Here is a 17132-nt window from a genome sequence, read left to right as displayed (position 1 = left end):
CTGGTGTCGGTATGGTGATGTCATAGCTCATGATCTCAAGGCCTTCACTTGCCGCCATGTTTTTAGTGACAGCAGCTGGTGTCGGTATGGTGATGTCATAGCTCATGATCTCTAGGCCTTCACTTGCCGCCATGTTTTTAGTGACAGCAGCTGGTGTCGGTATGGTGATGTCATAGCTCATGATCTCAAGGCCTTCACTTGCCGCCATGTTTTTAGTGACAGCAGCTGGTGTCAGTATGGTGATGTCATAGCTCATGATCTCAAGGCCTTCACTTGCCACCATGTTTAACAAAGCTATGTCAGTCTCATTTCCAGTCTTACTTGAGCTTCCAGGTAGACCGACCTTATGTTATCAGCAGACAAGTTAAGAACTAGTAAGTAAAAAAGAAAATTAATGGAACAATAAAAAACTAAAATAATCCAAAGATTAACGCTCCATCAGAAGAGGAGAGACGGGCGGACGGAGCTCAGTGTAGTACTAAGCTGGGAGAGGGGCGAGCAATACAGACATACATTAAAACAGCTGTGTCAGAAGTTGGAACCGAGCCTCAATCTTTGTTCTCTGAAGCCTGCAGCCTTCTGAACTTGGAAGGCTCCATCGTTGCTCAATTAACTCTTTCCAAGCTAAATTACTTCCTTTTCGGGGGTTCTTTTTTTCCTTTGTTTAGGGGGATGGTTGGGGGGGGGGGGGGTGGCAGGATATTAATCATCATTTATGAAAAAAGAAAATCTCCGTGTCCCCTGAGTCTCAACTACATCAATTTTTGTTTAGAGAGAGAGAGAAGAAAAAAAAAAAAAAAAACTTTCAGCCAATCTGGGCTTGGCTGAGACAGCTGTTAAATACAGCCCGCTGCTAAATGATCAGTCAGTCCACAGAACAAGAGGGGAAGGGGAAGGAGAGCGCACAAGAGAACTGCAAGGAGCGCAGCCAAGATAATTCACAAGATTCTCCAACTTTTTCTTTTTGGGCAAAGAAAATTCATTCTCACGTCCAGATCTTATCAGATTTATTCCTTCCCTGGATTCCAGCTCAGGTTTTTGAAACTTTAAAATTATTTTATTTATTTTTTGCTTGAAAATTTGCGGTGGAACAAAATCAGCAAACCTTGAATTTCTAAGAAAAGGAAATTCTAAAAGAAAAAACGCCCAGAAATTGACTCCAAGGCTGGAAAGATGGATAGTCTTCCAATGAGAAAAGTTTTTGGACTTTAAGAGAACTATTTCAATATCTCTTCTCAGTAGGAGTACAGAATTGTCGTCTTCAATTCAGGACTCAGTCCAGGTTCATCTTTGGTGCTACATTCTTTTAGTAACAATTTTAGGTTCATAGATTTTTCTTCGCAGATTAAGGTTCTTTGTAGGCCCTCAGGGTAACGGTGAAGATGTCCTGCACTACGTTAATTTTCTGCCTCAGTGTTGTTACTGCTGCTTGGGTACACGTGGTTCTTGCTCTTGGAGAGAGACCTCTAGCCGGTTACAAGGAGGAAATTGTGTTTCCGGAAAGATTAAACTCCAGCTTCCGCCAAGAACGGCCAGACTGGCCTGTAAATGGATTTGAGGTATCCTCTGAAAGTCGCCTAATTTTCCGATTCCGTGCTTTCGGCGAAGAATTGGTTCTAGATTTGGAGAGAGATCCCAGCTTTCTCTCGGAGGACTTGACGGTACAGTATGTTGGCAGAACTGGACAGCCAGATGCCAATGGTCTCTCTGAATCTGGCAGTTACTTTACTGGTGCTGTAAATTCAGACCCAGAATCTATCGCTGCAGTGAATTACAATGGAGCATCCCTCTTGGGCGTTCTCCAGTTCAGAGGAGCAGAATACCACATTGAACCATTGGAAGGTGGAGGACAAAACAGCGTTGAGGGTGCTGGAGCTCACGTCATACGGAGGAAGGTGCCAGAGAAAGGCAATGGACCGATGTGCAATGTTGGTCCTCAAGTGTCCACGAAAATGCCAGGAGAGCCTGATGACAACAATCACCATGGGAAACACAAAACACCCTCATCAAAGAGATCAAAGGTAAGATCATTCCAATACTACCCACAAATTACCCGTATAACATTAGTTATCACATATCCTACAATAGATACTGTATTGAATAGATACTTCAATTGAGCATGGTGCTTTGGAAGACATCAAGTTACTAGAAGTCAAACACCAATGTCTAGTATAGAAGATTGATGGGTTTAGGGTCTTTATTATTTAGGATCAAACCATGAATGACCTTGGCTGTTCGCCCTAAAGCCTATCTTGTAGAATGTAGACCAATGATATTGCACTCAGAGAGGTCCATGTACCCACAGACCTCACATACATGCATAGATTAGTTGACCTGTCAGCATATACTTTAACTGTGGGAAAGAACATGAGATTCTGCCAAATCTTTGTGGGTTTGAAACCCATGATGCCAATAATGCAAGCCAACTGTGCCAATTGTGCCTCGGTCATATCTAAAAATGTTACTCAAGCAGATAAAGTTGAACCAGCATCATCCACAGATTGCTATTGGTGGACTTCTTGAAGGGCGTCAGTCATGACACACGGAGAGGCTGGGTACAACTCGAGTCTAAGTATTGTCACTGTATGACCTTCAATGGGCACCAGTTTCCATATATTGGGTCAAATGCATTGTCTTACTGGTATCTGAAGATGTAGGAAGCAAGTTGTGGCCCGCTTACAGTAATTTCTACTTCTCTACTAATCTATGGAAAAATGGAAAAGGCTGAGAAGTGGGTCAGAAGGTTGAATAGAAAGGCTTTTGCATGTACACGTGTAGACAAGAGACTAGGGGAAAATATAATGTTCGAGCCAAATGACTGATGTCAAAAAGTGGCCATTAACATACAGTATTGTTGCTATGATGGCCTGTGCCTGCTGGCGTCCTGCTCCTTTGGGTGGGCACGGGTTACATGTGACTCATCTCCTTCCCTGCCGGCAACCCACATGCGTTCAGCAGCGGGTCTGGCTGCTGGCATCCCACATGGGTAGACTGCAGTCTGCGATTCCCAGTGAAGGCCTCTAGGGTGAGCGCTTCCCGACTCTTAAGGGCCAGCACGCACCCTAGTTTCCTCCAGTCAATGGCTGGTAACTTGAGGAAATTTAAGGCACCTTTGCCTGAGCTTTAAATTTCCTTGTCTACCGGTGTACTGACCACTGCCTGTTTACTGACTCTGACCCTCCTCTGCCTGCCCGGACCTTGGACAAACGCTGCCTGCCCTGAGCTCTGCCTGTTTCCTGACTACAAGTATTGCCTGACCGCTCACTGTCTGGCACCGGTGTCTCTGACTCTTGTGGGTCAGCAACTAATCACATCAGGACTATTCCAAGAGGTAGCGGTCTGGTGGCTCTCCTACAGCGAAGGCCATATCCCTGTACATGGGTTAATGGGTGAAAACCTGGGGACTGCCAGGATAACGCCCATAGGTCTAGCCCAACGTCAAACTAGTTGATTGGTGCTGTGGTTCCATACCCACTGCCCGTAACAAGTATGAAATCTACAAATAAGGAGAACCAGGCAGTTGTATTAATCATGGAGAACTTACAGAGCGCCATGTAAAGCCGAGTGGTGGCTCTTCTTTGCAGGAATGTACTGTTTCGTGGTTTAGAGAGGCTGATTGAGGCCCTCGAACAAAACTCAGATCAGTATTTTACCCAGAAATAAAAATTTTAATGGAGGGCAAGTGCTGAAGATAAGATCTGGATGTTATTCTAGGGTCATCATATAAATGTTACCATCTGATGATGTGAAGATAAGAGGCCTCCACTGGGGAGGAGGGGATGACAGGTAGCAGAGGTACAATCGGCTTGAGGTTTCTTTATTCTTATATCCTGTTCAGGTTATTAGAGGGATAAGTAACACGTATCTAATGCTGATTATCTTAAGATCCTCTCTGCTCCTTGTCCCAACCTGTTCCACATTCCTCTCAAAGTTCCAAGAAACATTTGCTTTGAGCCTCATTCAAGCTCCCATCAATACAATACCATTTGGCCCGGCTACTCCGACGGGTGGCTGGACGGCTGACATATTCGTCATGCTTTGTCTAGCGTTTGGATCATGCCTTCCTTTCTTTCTTAGCCAGCTTGTCGAGGGTCCAGCGCCAGGCAAACATCTTATGCTTGTACAGGTGTATGTGGTCAAAATGAGAACATGTCTTCAGATAAGAAGTTCAGCTGAATGTCTGATGACAGGAATAACATCGTAGACTAGAAAGGGCCAATCTGGAAGATGATCTATCGGCATACGTCACAGAGCGCTTCTCACAGCTCCAGATGACTGTATACATACAAGCTCATGTCAGAGCGGAATAAGAGTCAGGCTGAATGAAGATCTCCCCAGGTGATGTCAAATCTATACTACACCCATCGGAATAATAGCCCTACAAAGCAGTTATATCACTGTACAAAGGGGACGGTATTATAGCAGTTATATCACTGTACAAAGGGGACGGTATTATAGTAGTTATATTCCTGTACAAAGGAGCAGTATTATAGTAGTTATATTCTTGTACATAGGAGGCAGTATTATAGTAGTTATATTCTTGTACATAGGAGGCAGTATTATAGTAGTTATAGTCTTGTACATAGGAGCAGTATTATAGTAGTTATATTCTTGTACATAGGAGCAGTATTATAGTAGTTATATTCTTGTACATAGGAGGCAGTATTATAGTAGTTATATTCTTGTACATAGGAGGCAGTATTATAGTAGTTATATTCTTGTACATAGGAGCAGTATTATAGTAGTTATATTCCTGTACATAGGAGCAGTATTATAGTAGTTATATTCCTGTACATAGGAGCAGTATTATAGTAGTTATATACTTGTACATAGAAGCGGTATTATAGTAGTTATATTCTTGTACATAGGAGGCGGTATTATAGCAGTTATATTCTTGTACATAGGAGCAGTATTATAGCAGTTATATTCTTGTACATAGGAGGCGGTATTATAGCAGTTATATTCTTGTACGTAGGAGCAGTATTATAGTAGTTATATTCTTGTACATAGGAGCAGTATTATAGTAGTTATATTCTTGTACATAGGAGGTAGTATTATAGTAGATATATTCTTGTACATAGGAGGCAGTATTATAGTAGTTATATTCTTGTACATAGGAGGCAGTATTATAGTAGTTATATTCTTGTACATAGGAGGCAGTATTATAGTAGTTATATTCCTGTACATAGGAGCAGTATTATAGTAGTTATATTCTTGTACATAGGAGGTAGTATTATAGTAGTTATATTCTTGTACATAGGAGCAGTATTATAGTAGTTATATTCCTGTTCATAGGAGCAGTATTATAGCAGTTATATTCTTGTACATAGGAGGCAGTATTATAGTAGTTATATTCCTGTACATAGGAGCAGTATTATAGTAGTTATATTCCTGTACATAGGAGCAGTATTATAGTAGTTATATTCTTGTACATAGGAGCAGTATTATAGTAGTTATATTCTTGTACATAGGAGCAGTATTATAGTAGTTATATTCCTGTACATAGGAGCAGTATTATAGTAGTTATATTCTTGTACATAGGAGCAGTATTATAGTAGTTATATTCCTGTACATAGGAGCAGTATTATAGTAGTTATATTCTTGTACATAGGAGCAGTATTATAGTAGTTATATTCCTGTACATAGGAGGCAGTATTATAGTAGTTATATTCCTGTACATAGGAGCAGTATTATAGTAGTTATATTCTTGTACATAGGAGCAGTATTATAGCAGTAATATTCTTGTACATAGGAGCAGTATTATAGTAGTTATATTCTTGTACATAGGAGCAGTATTATAGTAGTTATATTCTTGTACATAGGAGCAGTATTATAGTAGTTATATTCCTGTACATAGGAGCAGTATTATAGTAGTTATAGTCTTGTACATAGGAGGCAGTATTATAGTAGTAATATTCTTGTACATAGGAGCAGTATTATAGTAGTTATATTCTTGTACATAGGAGGCAGTATTATAGTAGTTATATTCTTGTACATAGGGGCAGTATTATAGTAGGTATATTCTTGTACATAGGAGCAGTATTATAGCAGTAATATTCTTGTACATAGGAGCAGTATTATAGTAGTTATATCCTTGTACATAGGAGCAGTATTATAGTAGTTGTATTCTTGTACATAGGAGAAGTATTATAGTAGTTATATTCTTGGACATAGGAGGCAGTATTATAGTAGTTATATTCTTGTACATAGGAGCAGTATTATAGTAGTTATATTCTTGTACATAGGAGCAGTATTATAGTAGTTATATTCTTGTACATAGGAGCAGTATTATAGTAGTTATATTCTTGTACATAGGAGCAGTATTATAGTAGTTATATTCTTGTACATATAAGCAGTATTATAGTAGTTATATTATTATATAGTTATATTAGTCAGTGGTTATATAGGATACAGTATTTATATTACTCAGTTAACTACTCAGCGGTGGGCCATGGTAAGTCATAGTAAGTACCGGAGGGAGTTCCTCCCAGAAAATTATGAAAAGTACACTCCTTCCTTTGGGAACAGTTTTAGATTGGCGACTTCTGAATTACTATATCAGAGGGTGTAGAGACCAGATGGTTTCTCTGTATAACATGGAAGGTTGGACGTTTTGTCTTTTGGAAGAAGAAATATGGCAGCTTCCTGGGGTGATTGATACAGACGGAAGGACAGCAGTAGACATCCCACTCGAGCAAGGAAGGAAGGAACGGTCAATAAAGAAGGCTATTAACGTTCATTGAAGTCTCCCACTGATTTCTGTCTGGGCCTACTGTGGGGGCCGATATATGGAAAACTGACATGTCCGCATCTCCAGGAGCTTTGAAGAGACTCTGGTTGTCTGGGCATGAGCCAAGGAATGTAAGGTTACGTTGGTTAATGCCTTTACCACAAACCTAGTTTTCCTACAATCATCCGTTTTCCAGCAAGACTCTACCAAGAAGTTTTTTCCATCTTAACCCAGATATACGAGTAAAAACGGAAAACCTTATTACAGACACATTTGTTCTAAGAGGGATTTTCCTTGCTGTTATATCCTCACTTCATGAGAGTTGTGGTTCTCCAACAGCTGAAGAGTCATACATTGCAGAAAGCTTGCCTTGCTTCAAATGCTTTAACTGGAGCAGCTCTCCGGCTGTTGCAAAACTACAACGCCTAGCATGCTCCCAGACCAGTAGGCTATACATATACATGTGTAGGACTGCCGCACTGGAAGGGATCTAGAGCTTCATCCACCCAGTTCAAATCTCTCTCCTCCCTGCACCTTGCAGATACTTGTAAGAATACAGCCCCTTCCCCTTTTTCCTAGTGTTCTAGACATGAGATTTTTGGAAACAGTCCCTGAATCAGAAAGCAATCGTCTTCCCGACTCTCTGGTGCCGGGCAGAACAGCACAGTCAGCCCCACCCGTAGCTTGCCAGCCTTGGCAGTTCCACCACCATGAGATCGGATACACTACCAATGTTGTACTTTGCTTGTCGTCTCCCAATAACCTGGCAATGTGAAGGGGAACTCTTGGCACTGCCGGAGCAATTCCAAAAAATAAAACTAACTGGAGCCAAGTTACCCATCTTCTTCCTGTCTGCTACAAACCAAAGCTGGTTCTTCAAATTCTCCTTATTATTTGAGGTTTGAAGTTCATCCAGGTTGAGAAAGTGGTGGCTGTCAAGGTCCATCTCTACCTCGTGCCTCCTTCTCAGTACTCCCACACATGGCTTATGCTGTTTTTCCTCCTTATCAAGCTCCATTGAGTTTTTTTGTGTGACATACTTCAAGTTGCTTGATTAGTAGGACTTTTTGTGCAAAAGATTAAACCGTTTAACATGAAAAGGCAGTCTCCTATATAGTACAGGAAACATGTCTGTGTAACATGAAGAGGCAGTCTCCTATATAGCAGAGATAACAAGTCTGTGTAACATGAAGAGGCAGTCTCCTATATAGCAGAGATAACAAGTCTGTGTAACATGAAGAGGCAGTCTCCTATATAGCAGAGATAACAAGTCTGTGTAACATGAAGAGGCAGTCTCCTATATAGCAGAGATAACAAGTCTGTGTAACATGAAGAGGCAGTCTCCTATATAGCAGAGATAACAAGTCTGTGTAACATGAAGAGGCAGTCTCCTATATAGCAGAGATAACAAGTCTGTGTAACATGAAGAGGCAGTCTCCTATATAGCAGAGATAACAAGTCTGTGTAACATGAAGAGGCAGTCTCCTATATAGCAGAGATAACAAGTCTGTGTAACATGAAGAGGCAGTCTCCTATATAGCAGAGATAACAAGTATGTGTAATATAAGGAGGGAGTCTCCTGTATAGTGTATAAACCAAGCCTATACGGCATGAAAAGGCAGTCTCCTATTGAGCAGAGAAAACAAGTCTGTGTAATATAAAGAGGCAGTCTCCTGTATAGCAGAGATAACAAGTCTGTGTAATATGAAGAGGCAGTCTCCTGTATAGCAGAGATAACAAGTCTGTGTAATATGAAGAGGCAGTCTCCTATATAGCAGAGATAACAAGTCTGTGTTATATGAAGAGGCAGTCTCCTATATAGCAGAGATAACAAGTCTGTGTAACATGAAGAGGCAGTCTCCTATATAGCAGAGATAACAAGTCTGTGTAACATGAAGAGGCAGTCTCCTATATAGCAGAGATAACAAGTCTGTGTAACATGAAGAGGCAGTCTCCTATATAGCAGAGATAACAAGTCTGTGTAACATGAAGAGGCAGTCTCCTATATAGCAGAGATAACAAGTCTGTGTAACATGAAGAGGCAGTCTCCTATATAGCAGAGATAACAAGTCTGTGTAACATGAAGAGGCAGTCTCCTATATAGCAGAGATAACAAGTATGTGTAATATAAGGAGGGAGTCTCCTGTATAGTGTATAAACCAAGCCTATACGGCATGAAAAGGCAGTCTCCTATTGAGCAGAGAAAACAAGTCTGTGTAATATAAAGAGGCAGTCTCCTGTATAGCAGAGATAACAAGTCTGTGTAATATGAAGAGGCAGTCTCCTGTATAGCAGAGATAACAAGTCTGTGTAATATGAAGAGGCAGTCTCCTATATAGCAGAGATAACAAGTCTGTGTTATATGAAGAGGCAGTCTCCTATAGAGCACAGGGAACATGCCTGGGTAATATGAAGAAGCAGTCTCCTATTGAGCAGAGATAACAAGTCTGTGTAATACAAGGAGGCAGTCTCCTGTATAGTGAATAAACCAGGCCTGAACGGCATGAAGTGGCAGTGACTTGGACAGCTGACAGAACACGTAGCCCCATGTATAATAATGGTCATCGAAACAAAACATTTCTAGGCACCACAAGGAACAGACAAATTAAGGGTCGTAATAAACATACATCTTGTGAATGGAGCTATGGCAGAGGAGTTAGGCTTATGACGATCAGGCACATCTACGGGCTCCATGACATGGCGGCATGATGGTAGAACTTTCTTTTGTGTTGACACGGGAGCATATAGACAACAAGGGGGGATTTGCCAGCCATCATTCATCACGGGGTCCAAACATGAGGCTCCGATGTATGATTGCTTAGTCAGTCAATCTATACCCCTCCACTCCAGAAGATGAATGAATGAATGTTTTCTTTGTATGTCTTGAGGGAAGGGGTAGGGTTACCGTACAATGCTCAATAGGTGAACAGCATCCAGGGCCAATGACCCATAAAATCCTGTGATGAGCGACAATGGGGCATAAGTGGGATAAGGAGCCTTCAAGGAAATGAAAGAGAGTCGGAGAGGAAATAAGTCCCTGTTAGGCTTTTGTCTAGGTAACCGTACCATATCGATAAGATCTCCAGCTCAGCCGCTCAAAGCTTCTTTCAGCGTCTTCGACATTTTCTCAGTCTACGTTTAATCTTGGCTGTAGCTTGAAAGGAGACGTCTGATCATTCCAGGTAATGGCTGTATCAAAACACGTCTCCTTCCAAGAAATAGCCTTATAAATCAAAGCAGCAACGTCCAGAGGCAGATTTTTGGGGATTACAGCAGGACCAGTACACCCCGTACCCATCAGTTGTCCTCCCATCCCACACATTACGCAGTGTTTATGTAACGCATGGCGAGGACATCCCATTAACGCTGGATTTGCGCAAGTCTCATAGAGACGTGGATATAAGCAGCAGGCAGTGTTCGGAAGCTTTTTCCAGGAAGCTGTCATCGTAAAAAAAACATTGGGAATAATTTGGTATTAGGAGACCCCGGCCCGCTGTTATTTGGGTGTCTGCTGAGCGTTGGTGACGACTTACACAATGTCGGAGAATCAGCAGATACACGTCAGCGGTGACGTAATCCTTACAGATGGAGATGTAAAGGACAATCGTAAATCTGAGAACCCCCTCCCCCCAAGTTCTTGGGATTAAGGCCTTTCTACAATCATAACTCATGTGTTCTCCGTTGCGACACTGTGTTCCTATTATCTGCTCTCTAAATATCTGTCTATTTTCCAAGTTCTTGCAACCCTTGACTTGCTGGAGAGGCACAAGGGAGGCCAGCTCAAGGTTTCTGCTGTCTGAGGTTGAGGTTTTCTGTGGCGTATCTTTGGGGATATTCCGTCTTCTTTGTATTGGTATGGGGCACGTGGAGGTCTACCCCAGGTTGTCACCTAGCTATCCCACAGATCATACATATAAAGATCCCATTCTTTTCTCGCAGTTGTTACTTCATTAATTGGTTTTCTTTTTCTCTTGTCTTCCGTAGCGTTTCGCATCTGTCCCTCGTTATGTGGAGACCCTGGTGGTGGCAGATGAGAAAATGGCGACATTCCACGGTGCAGGCCTCAAACGGTACCTGATGACAGTCATGGCAGCTGCAGCCAAATTCTTTCGCCACCCAAGCTTGAAGAACCCAGTGAATGTTGTCGTGACGAGGCTCGTGGTAATAGGCCGGGCAGAGAAATCCAAAACCTACGGGGGGCTGAAGATGACCACCAATGCTGCCGAGATGCTGAGGAACTTCTGTGAGTGGCAGAAAGGTCTGAACAAGCCGAATGACTCTGACTCTGAACACTTTGACACAGCCATACTCTTCACCAGACAGGTAAGCGGTTCTCATGTCTTATTCTCCAGTTACACTCAAAGCTGCAGTCTCATTTTTACTGATTCCCACTTGGGGTTGAGCAGTCACACCCCTAACAGACACAACTACTTCCACAGTGCATCCTTAACCAGCAGAGGGCAGTAGTGAGAAGCTCCTGCAGGCTGAGAGCTAGTACAAAATTAGCAGAATTGTGAATGCAGCTCTGGTTGTGACCCATATGGATACTGACTGCATGTTGTGTTAACAGAACCTCTGTGGAGTGTCTACCTGCGATACACTGGGGATGGCCGATGTCGGGACGGTTTGTGATCCATCACGCAGCTGTTCTATCGTGGAGGATGACGGCTTGCAGTCTGCGTTTACCGCTGCACACGAGCTTGGTAAGTTCATGAAGATCAGTCACTTGTAACACGTTTGCCAAATCCTATTTTCTTCTAAGGAGCCACCATAGTAACACACCATCTCTTATTCGCCATAGGACACGTGTTTAACATGCTTCATGACAACTCCAAACCATGTGTTGATCTCAACCGGCCGGCAAGCAACACTAGACACATGATGGCACCGGTCATGTCCTTTGTAGACCCAGAGGAGCTGTGGTCACCTTGCAGCGCCAAGTTCATCACAGACTTCTTGGACAATGGAAATGGTAGGTTCGATGACACCATAGGTACACAAATGCCTATGATCCATGGTGTTTCTCCTCAAATTGTGGGATTCTATGGTCCCAATCACCTTAAAATAGTGAAACATCTACCGAGGCAATTGCTGACACACATTCTCCTCCTCCAGGTCACTGTCTTCTGGATAAACCGCATGCTCCGCTCCGTCTACCAGTCCCATTCCCGGGTAACGATTACGACTCTGATCGTCAGTGCCAGTTGACCTTTGGGCCAGACTCTAAGCATTGCCCCAACCTGCACACCCCCTGCTCATCTCTATGGTGCACTGGCAGGATAGATGGTCACTTCATGTGCCAAACAAAGCACTTCCCTTGGGCAGATGGTACCCAATGTGGAGTGGGCAAGACCTGCATGAATGGGCGCTGTATCAACCGGGTGGAGATGAAAGCTTATGATGTAAGTTCTTTGGGCTCCTAGTAAGCAAGTGTCACGTGATGATCAACAACAGTGTCCAAAACCAAACTCTAAACATTTGCCGTTTCCTCCCGACAGACACCTGTTAATGGAGGTTGGGGATCTTGGGCGCCCTATGGACAATGCTCCAGGACATGTGGGGGCGGAGTGCAATTTTCTCACAGAGAGTGCAACAAGCCCGTTCCACGGAATGGAGGCAAATATTGTGAGGGGAAGAGGACGCAGTATCGATCCTGCAATACCCAAGAATGCCCTACTGGGAACGGTAAGTCAAACCTATCTTACCCAACGACTTTGGTAAAACACAAGATCCATCGATGTAGATGGTGCCAAACTTCAAGCCATTGATGGTAATGTGAACGATCTTTTCTTCCAGCTATGACTTACAGAGAGCAGCAGTGTGCCATATACAACCACAGAGTTGACCTCTTCAAGGGTTTCCCCTCCCCCATGGACTGGGTACCACGATACAACGGAATTGCTGAGAAAGATCAGTGCAAACTTACCTGCCAGTCCCGGCCATTGGGATACTACTATGTCCTAGAGCCAAGAGTGAGTACCAAGACTAAGAACAAAGTTTTCTTTACTACATTAGGTATTCTTCCACATCATCCAGAGATGCATTCACAGCTCAGAATCTGTCAGTCCTGAGCTTCCAGACACAACACTAATAGCTTAGCTTTATCCTTAACCTACTGGAAAGCAGAACTGTGAATGCTGCGATGGATGCAACTGGAGAATAAGACATGGCATAAAAATGTATTTGCAAAATTACCACGCCTTAATTTTAACGCTTCTGATTGTTGTCCAGGTGGCAGATGGTACCCCATGTTCTCCAGACTCAACCTCTGTGTGCGTTCAGGGGCGCTGTGTCCATGCCGGGTGTGACCGCATGATTGGGTCCAAGAAGAAATTCGACAAGTGCATGGTGTGTGGAGGAAATGATTCGGCCTGTACAAAGACTTATGGATCTTTTACAAAACCCCGGTAAGAACTACTGCTGCTGTCTTCTCTACTACTCCAATTTTTTTGTCATGGCTACGTAGGGACTTATGGGGCACCCTATGGTCACCTTCAAAGTTTTATTAATTATCCTCATTATAAAATTTTCAGGTATGGATACAATGATGTGGTTACCATCCCGGCTGGCGCAACTAATATCCTGATTCGTCAGAACAGCGGTTCATCCTCCACCAGTGACGGAGTCTACCTGGCTTTAAAACGTCAGGATGGATCCTTTGCTCTTAATGGCAATTACATCTTGGTGCCATCCGAAATAGATGTCAATGTTGGAGGAGGGATGACCTTGCGGTACAGCGGAGCCACCAAGGCCATGGAGACCATCGCAGGACGAGGACCCCTGAAAGAGTCCTTGACCATTCAAGCTTTGGTCGTAAGTGACCAGAGAGCCCCACGTCTCAAGTACACTTTCTTTGTTCCCAAACAAAGAAGCCAATCAAAGAAACCAGCAGAAGACTGGATGAAACGAAGAGCACAGATTCTCGAGATTCTGAGAACAAGAAATAACCAAAAATAGTAAACACTTAAGAACAGGACAGAGAAAAACCAAACAAACTTACTTTAGCCTTATTATTTTGGCTGGATATGAAGGTGTTATGGAGACAGTCTTCAAGCTGGAAACATAAACTTTGTTTTCGTAAGTATCCTGGTCCAAACTGAAGGCAACTTGGCCATGTAATGGTCATTCTTACATCTACCTTGTTGGCTCACAGAGCACCTAATCATCCAAAGACTTATAATAATGGGTGATGAGCAGTGGTACGGACCCTTCACAGTGGACATCTCGAAAGAGCTTTGTACAGAAAGACTTCTACAATAAAAGCCAGTGATGATGGCTGGTCCACCACTGGTGGCATCTCCGGAAACGTCTTTCTCTTGGCCTTTTACTTTTTCTGGACATTTCCTTACATCTTCTATGAACTCTAAAGGTCAAAAGAATGAGGAGACCTATGATGGCTGTTTTTGAGGAGATGATTTCCCATCCAGGACTAAGAAGTAGGGTCTGGATACCCGAAATTATTTAATATGAACATTAAATATATATAATAAATATGTTGATATCAAAATCTTGAGGAAAACCCAGACAGCGCAAGTAGCTATCCCTGCAAACACAGTACTGAGGCAGGTGCAGCCAGGTCTCTGGAAGGTGTTGATTTGAGGAACCTAGGAGGTGCCTAGTCAAGCGGTAACAGTGATAGGTCAATGGAAGGTGAACTTTCAAGAAAGATTTTGATAGAAGCTTTGCTACTGTAGCATCCGACTTCATGATGTCTACCATAGTAAACATAGCGGTGGTCACACTGAAGGTGTCCATTAGACTGTAGATTGCCTTTTCTGGTGCTATAGGGCATGCCTGTACCACAATCCCAGCCCATGAGAGGGCACAGAATTTTATGTAATCAAGACTAGAGCTGGATACAGTTCAAACCTGCTCCTTGGAACACCAAGCCTTGCAATGGTGCTATCATTACCACAGTATGTAGCTAGAAAGGTCTGAATTCACATAATGGCACACAACTTAGCCAAATGTCTGTATAAACGGGTGTCTCCAACTAGGGCTCCCTAGTGGGGAAAACATGACCTCTTTTATGGACTCTTGGCACAGTTTAGTCCCCTGTGCACAATATTCTATTGTATTTATATATTTATTGTCTTATGCTATCTTTTTATGGTGCAAGATGGCCCGAAAACTGCAAAACATTGTATTAATGGCTACAGGTCCAACCAGGAGCTCTGGAAACCAACCTAGATCTCATCAGTCAACTAGATAGTGATGAAGGACACACCAACCTCCTAATGGAATATTTTCAACCATAGGACCCACCAATTACCATTCCTCTAATGAAGTATAAAGTTTTACAAAGTGCCCTGGCCCAAAATTAGGATTTTACAAATGACCTATGACAATAAAGAGGCCCACCACCATCTCCTCCCCAAGGCTTCTGCACAACAAATGCTCCATCACAAGTCTTGGTTTAGTGACCCACAATGGTCAGTATTCACAGTCCAGACATAACCCTCCTAGTGGGTCCAATGCCCACCAGACTACATTACAGCCTCCGATCAAAGAGTTAGGAGTCTCAGGTCTGGAAGGGTTAAACCAATCCTCAAGTCGGCGATTAATAGTGATGATGTTTTTATATAATTGTTATCGTACTTTTTTTAATTGTTAAAATGCACAGAATTATTTAATACCTATTTATATAAAATAAGAAAGTCGCACTTTATTGTGTCCTGTGTGATGTAATGTACCTATTCAGATAGAGGAAAGATGTGAGATCGATCGATAGATGCAGTACATTTAGAAAGTCTTCACACCCTCCGACTGTCCTCACATTTTGTTCTCTCGCTTCTTGTGCCATCAGTCCCCATCATTCTGCCTCAATCCCCCATGATGAGAAATTGAGAACAGAAGGTGAGAAATCTTTAGTAATTTTCTGAAAAGGGAAAACTGAAATATCACATTGACAAAGTCTTCGGCCCCTTTACTGGGGACACAAGTCTTCGGCCCCTTTACTGGGGACACAGGGCTTCGGCCCCTTTACTGGGGACACAGGGCTTCGGCCCCTTTACTGGGGACACAGGGCTTCGGCCCCTTTACTGGGGACACAGGGCTTCGGCCCCTTTACTGGGGACACAGGGCTTCGGCCCCTTTACTGGGGACACAGGGCTTCGGCCCCTTTACTGGGGACACAGGGCTTCGGCCCCTTTACTGGGGACACAGGGCTTCGGCCCCTTTACTGGGGACACAGGGCTTCGGCCCCTTTACTGGGGACACAGGGCTTCGGCCCCTTTACTGGGGACACAGGGCTTCGGCCCCTTTACTGGGGACACAGGGCTTCGGCCCCTTTACTGGGGACACAGGGCTTCGGCCCCTTTACTGGGGACACAGGGCTTCGGCCCCTTTACTGGGGACACAGGGCTTCGGCCCCTTTACTGGGGACACAGGGCTTCGGCCCCTTTACTGGGGACACAGGGCTTCGGCCCCTTTACTGGGGACACAGGGCTTCGGCCCCTTTACTGGGGACACAGGGCTTCGGCCCCTTTACTGGGGACACAGGGCTTCGGCCCCTTTACTGGGGACACAGGGCTTCGGCCCCTTTACTGGGGACACAGGGCTTCGGCCCCTTTACTGGGGACACAGGGCTTCGGCCCCTTTACTGGGGACACAGGGCTTCGGCCCCTTTACTGGGGACACAGGGCTTCGGCCCCTTTACTGGGGACACAGGGCTTCGGCCCCTTTACTGGGGACACAGGGCTTCGGCCCCTTTACTGGGGACACAGGGCTTCGGCCCCTTTACTGGGGACACAGGGCTTCGGCCCCTTCACTGGGGACACAGGGCTTCGGCCCCTTCACTGGGGACACAGGGCTTCGGCCCCTTCACTGGGGACACAGGGCTTCGGCCCCTTCACTGGGGACACAGGGCTTCGGCCCCTTCACTGGGGACACAAGGCTTCGGCCCCTTCACTGGGGACACAAGTCTTCGGCCCCTTCACTGGGGACACAAGGCTTCGGCCCCTTCACTGGGGACACAAGGCTTCGGCCCCTTCACTGGGGACACAAGGCTTCGGCCCCTTCACTGGGGACACAAGGCTTCGGCCCCTTCACTGGGGACACAAGGCTTCGGCCCCTTCACTGGGGACACAAGTCTTCGGCCCCTTCACTGGGGACACAAGTCTTCGGCCCCTTCACTGGGGACACAAGTCTTCGGCCTCTTCACTGGGGACACAAGTCTTCGGCCCCTTCACTGGGGACACAAGTCTTCGGCCCCTTCACTGGGGACACAAGTCTTCGGCCCCTTCACTGGGGACACAAGTCTTCGGCCCCTGGATTTTTTCAAAAAAATTTAGCACAAGGAACATAAAATGTGAAAAAAGTGAAAGGGTTTGAGGACTTTCCGAATGCGCTGTAGATAGTTGCGGTGTCTGCGGCCTGTCGGGCGTGACCAGTGATGTTACAG

The 17132-nt window shown here is 44.4% G+C and overlaps 1 protein-coding gene across 1 annotated transcript; it reads left to right on the top strand.

Moving 5' to 3' along the window:
• The first annotated feature begins 874 nt into the window (after window positions 1-874).
• Window positions 875-15393, top strand: ADAMTS4 (ADAM metallopeptidase with thrombospondin type 1 motif 4). Its single transcript, XM_044271904.1, has 9 exons — window positions 875-2021; window positions 10715-11053; window positions 11301-11433; window positions 11532-11702; window positions 11846-12132; window positions 12229-12415; window positions 12527-12702; window positions 12962-13137; window positions 13264-15393. Exons 1-9 carry the CDS (start codon window positions 1383-1385, stop codon window positions 13685-13687), a joined length of 2532 nt encoding a protein of 843 aa, XP_044127839.1. The 5' UTR covers window positions 875-1382; the 3' UTR covers window positions 13688-15393.
• The last annotated feature ends 1739 nt before the right edge of the window (window positions 15394-17132 follow it).

The sequence above is a fragment of the Bufo gargarizans genome, chromosome 11, assembly GCF_014858855.1.
Source record: "Bufo gargarizans isolate SCDJY-AF-19 chromosome 11, ASM1485885v1, whole genome shotgun sequence".
In the NCBI taxonomy this organism is placed as follows: domain Eukaryota; kingdom Metazoa; phylum Chordata; class Amphibia; order Anura; family Bufonidae; genus Bufo; species Bufo gargarizans.
The sequence above is the reverse complement of the archived record's forward strand: the minus strand, read 5'-3'. Positions and strand labels throughout refer to the sequence as shown.

What these genes read in the sequence shown, in the direction of transcription:
- ADAMTS4 (XM_044271904.1), top strand. Translation starts at nt 1,383, where the DNA reads ATGTCCTGCACTACGTTAATTTTCTGCCTCAGTGTTGTTACTGCTGCT. An exon ending in TGGAGATGAAAGCTTATGAT is followed by an intron (nt 12,133 to 12,228) that starts GTAAGTTCTTTG and finishes TCCTCCCGACAG; the next exon opens with ACACCTGTTAATGGAGGTTG. An exon ending in AGAATGCCCTACTGGGAACG is followed by an intron (nt 12,416 to 12,526) that starts GTAAGTCAAACC and finishes CTTTTCTTCCAG; the next exon opens with CTATGACTTACAGAGAGCAG.